This window comes from Pinus tabuliformis, chromosome 8, assembly GCF_031772625.1.
Source record: "Pinus tabuliformis cultivar Carrire ecotype Pingquan chromosome 8, CPIR1, whole genome shotgun sequence".
NCBI classification, from domain to species: domain Eukaryota; kingdom Viridiplantae; phylum Streptophyta; class Pinopsida; order Pinales; family Pinaceae; genus Pinus; species Pinus tabuliformis.
Window position 1 is genome coordinate 1449853501 of NC_142294.1, and position 1480 is coordinate 1449854980.

A 1480-nucleotide genomic window follows, 5' to 3' on the forward strand; every position below is an offset into this window, starting at 1 on the left:
TTTCACTATCCATATTATTCGATAGCACTCTGCAGACCCGTTTAATAACAATGGAAATTAGTTATCAATGAAAACCTTTTACGCAGCACAGCATATGCCCTGAACCTGCGTCTCCTTTTATTATATTACTGAGAAATCGCACAACAAATACAAACTCTTATTATATTATTGAGAAACGCACAACACATACAAACTCAATGTAAGCGATGTAACAACTAGCAATGGGAATATTATATTATTGAGAAACGCACAACACATACAAACTCAATGTAAGCGATGTAACAACTGGCAATGGGAATGGACGGAGGCTTACGACACACATCTACACATTCTGTAACAAGTACACCCTACTGCAACAGCAGACCCAATTTCACCTCTTCAGTCAGCCAGAGATCTCGATGGATTTGGGTTGAGGAGGTTGGGGTTCTGCCTGCTTCGGCACTGTCACTGTCAGCACTCCATTTTCCATGCTCGCCTTGATCTCTTCCATCTTCACATTCTCCGGCAGCCGCAAACGCCGAAGGAATTTTCCACGGGATCGCTCAATGCGGTGCCATTTGTCGCTCTTCTCCTCTTCTTCTTTGCTGCGCTCCCCGCTTATCTGCAGAACTCTTTGCCCCTCTTCCAACTCTATTTTCACCTCCTCTTTCTTCAAACCTGGAAGATCAGCTTTGAAAATGTGTGCCTCTGGCGTTTCCTTCCAGTCGATCTGGGTATTGGCTACCGCAGAAGCTTCCCTTACAAATTGCCCAGATGGTCCCCCGCTGGCCAGATCTGTGAATGCTTGGAAAGGATCCCATACTTCCAAGGAGAAGGGATCCACTGACCTCCTGCCGAAAAAGCTGGGAATTATCGACATTTTCAACTAGTAATGAATTACTGCAATATATGCGATTGGAATGAATATAGAAACACCACACTCTGATCTCAGTGTTTGGATTTCAATTTCAAGATCGATCTCGAATTATACCAGAAGAGAGGCTGGTTTCTATTTTTATAAGATGATGAGGAACAATCTAGTCGACTCTATGAGGCGCGTTCGAGAGGATTCTCAAATGCTCGCAGGATACTTTACTATTATTGTATACCTGTAAGCTCCAGACCATACCGAAAAAAGGTTTCAATTTTCACTTTGCAATATTATTGTTATTTAACCCTTGTACACCCAGAATCCTCCAGGTAATTAGGTATTGTTTCTCCAGAACCATCTAGCCTTTCACACTCTTCAAGAAGTATAACCTACGTTAACCGATGTTGATGATGTGGAGGCGTAGCTCCCGCCACGGAGGGACAGGAACGGGATCTGACGTACAATTTCTCATTGGCTATTTTAACGTTTGAATATTGGGAAAAATAAAAAAGATTAGTTTAGTTAATAAATAAGAAGCATAAAAAGCTTCTTTTTTTTTGGCCCTTTTGTTGATAATTTTGTTTAAAATTTTTAAAAATTAAGTTTAAATCGTTTAATTTCTGAGGAAAA

At 40.9% G+C, this 1480-nt stretch overlaps 1 protein-coding gene across 1 annotated transcript; it reads right to left on the reverse strand.

Moving 5' to 3' along the window:
* Positions 1 to 350: 350 nt before the first annotated feature.
* LOC149241185 (18.0 kDa class I heat shock protein-like) lies at positions 351 to 940 on the reverse strand. The gene has a single exon (XM_089367456.1). It carries the CDS (start codon positions 857 to 859, stop codon positions 383 to 385), a length of 477 nt encoding a protein of 158 aa, XP_089223582.1. The 5' UTR covers positions 860 to 940; the 3' UTR covers positions 351 to 382.
* Between the last annotated feature and the right edge of the window lie 540 nt (positions 941 to 1480).

What these genes read in the sequence shown, in the direction of transcription:
- LOC149241185 (XM_089367456.1), bottom strand. Translation starts at nt 859, where the DNA reads ATGTCGATAATTCCCAGCTTTTTCGGCAGGAGGTCAGTGGATCCCTTC.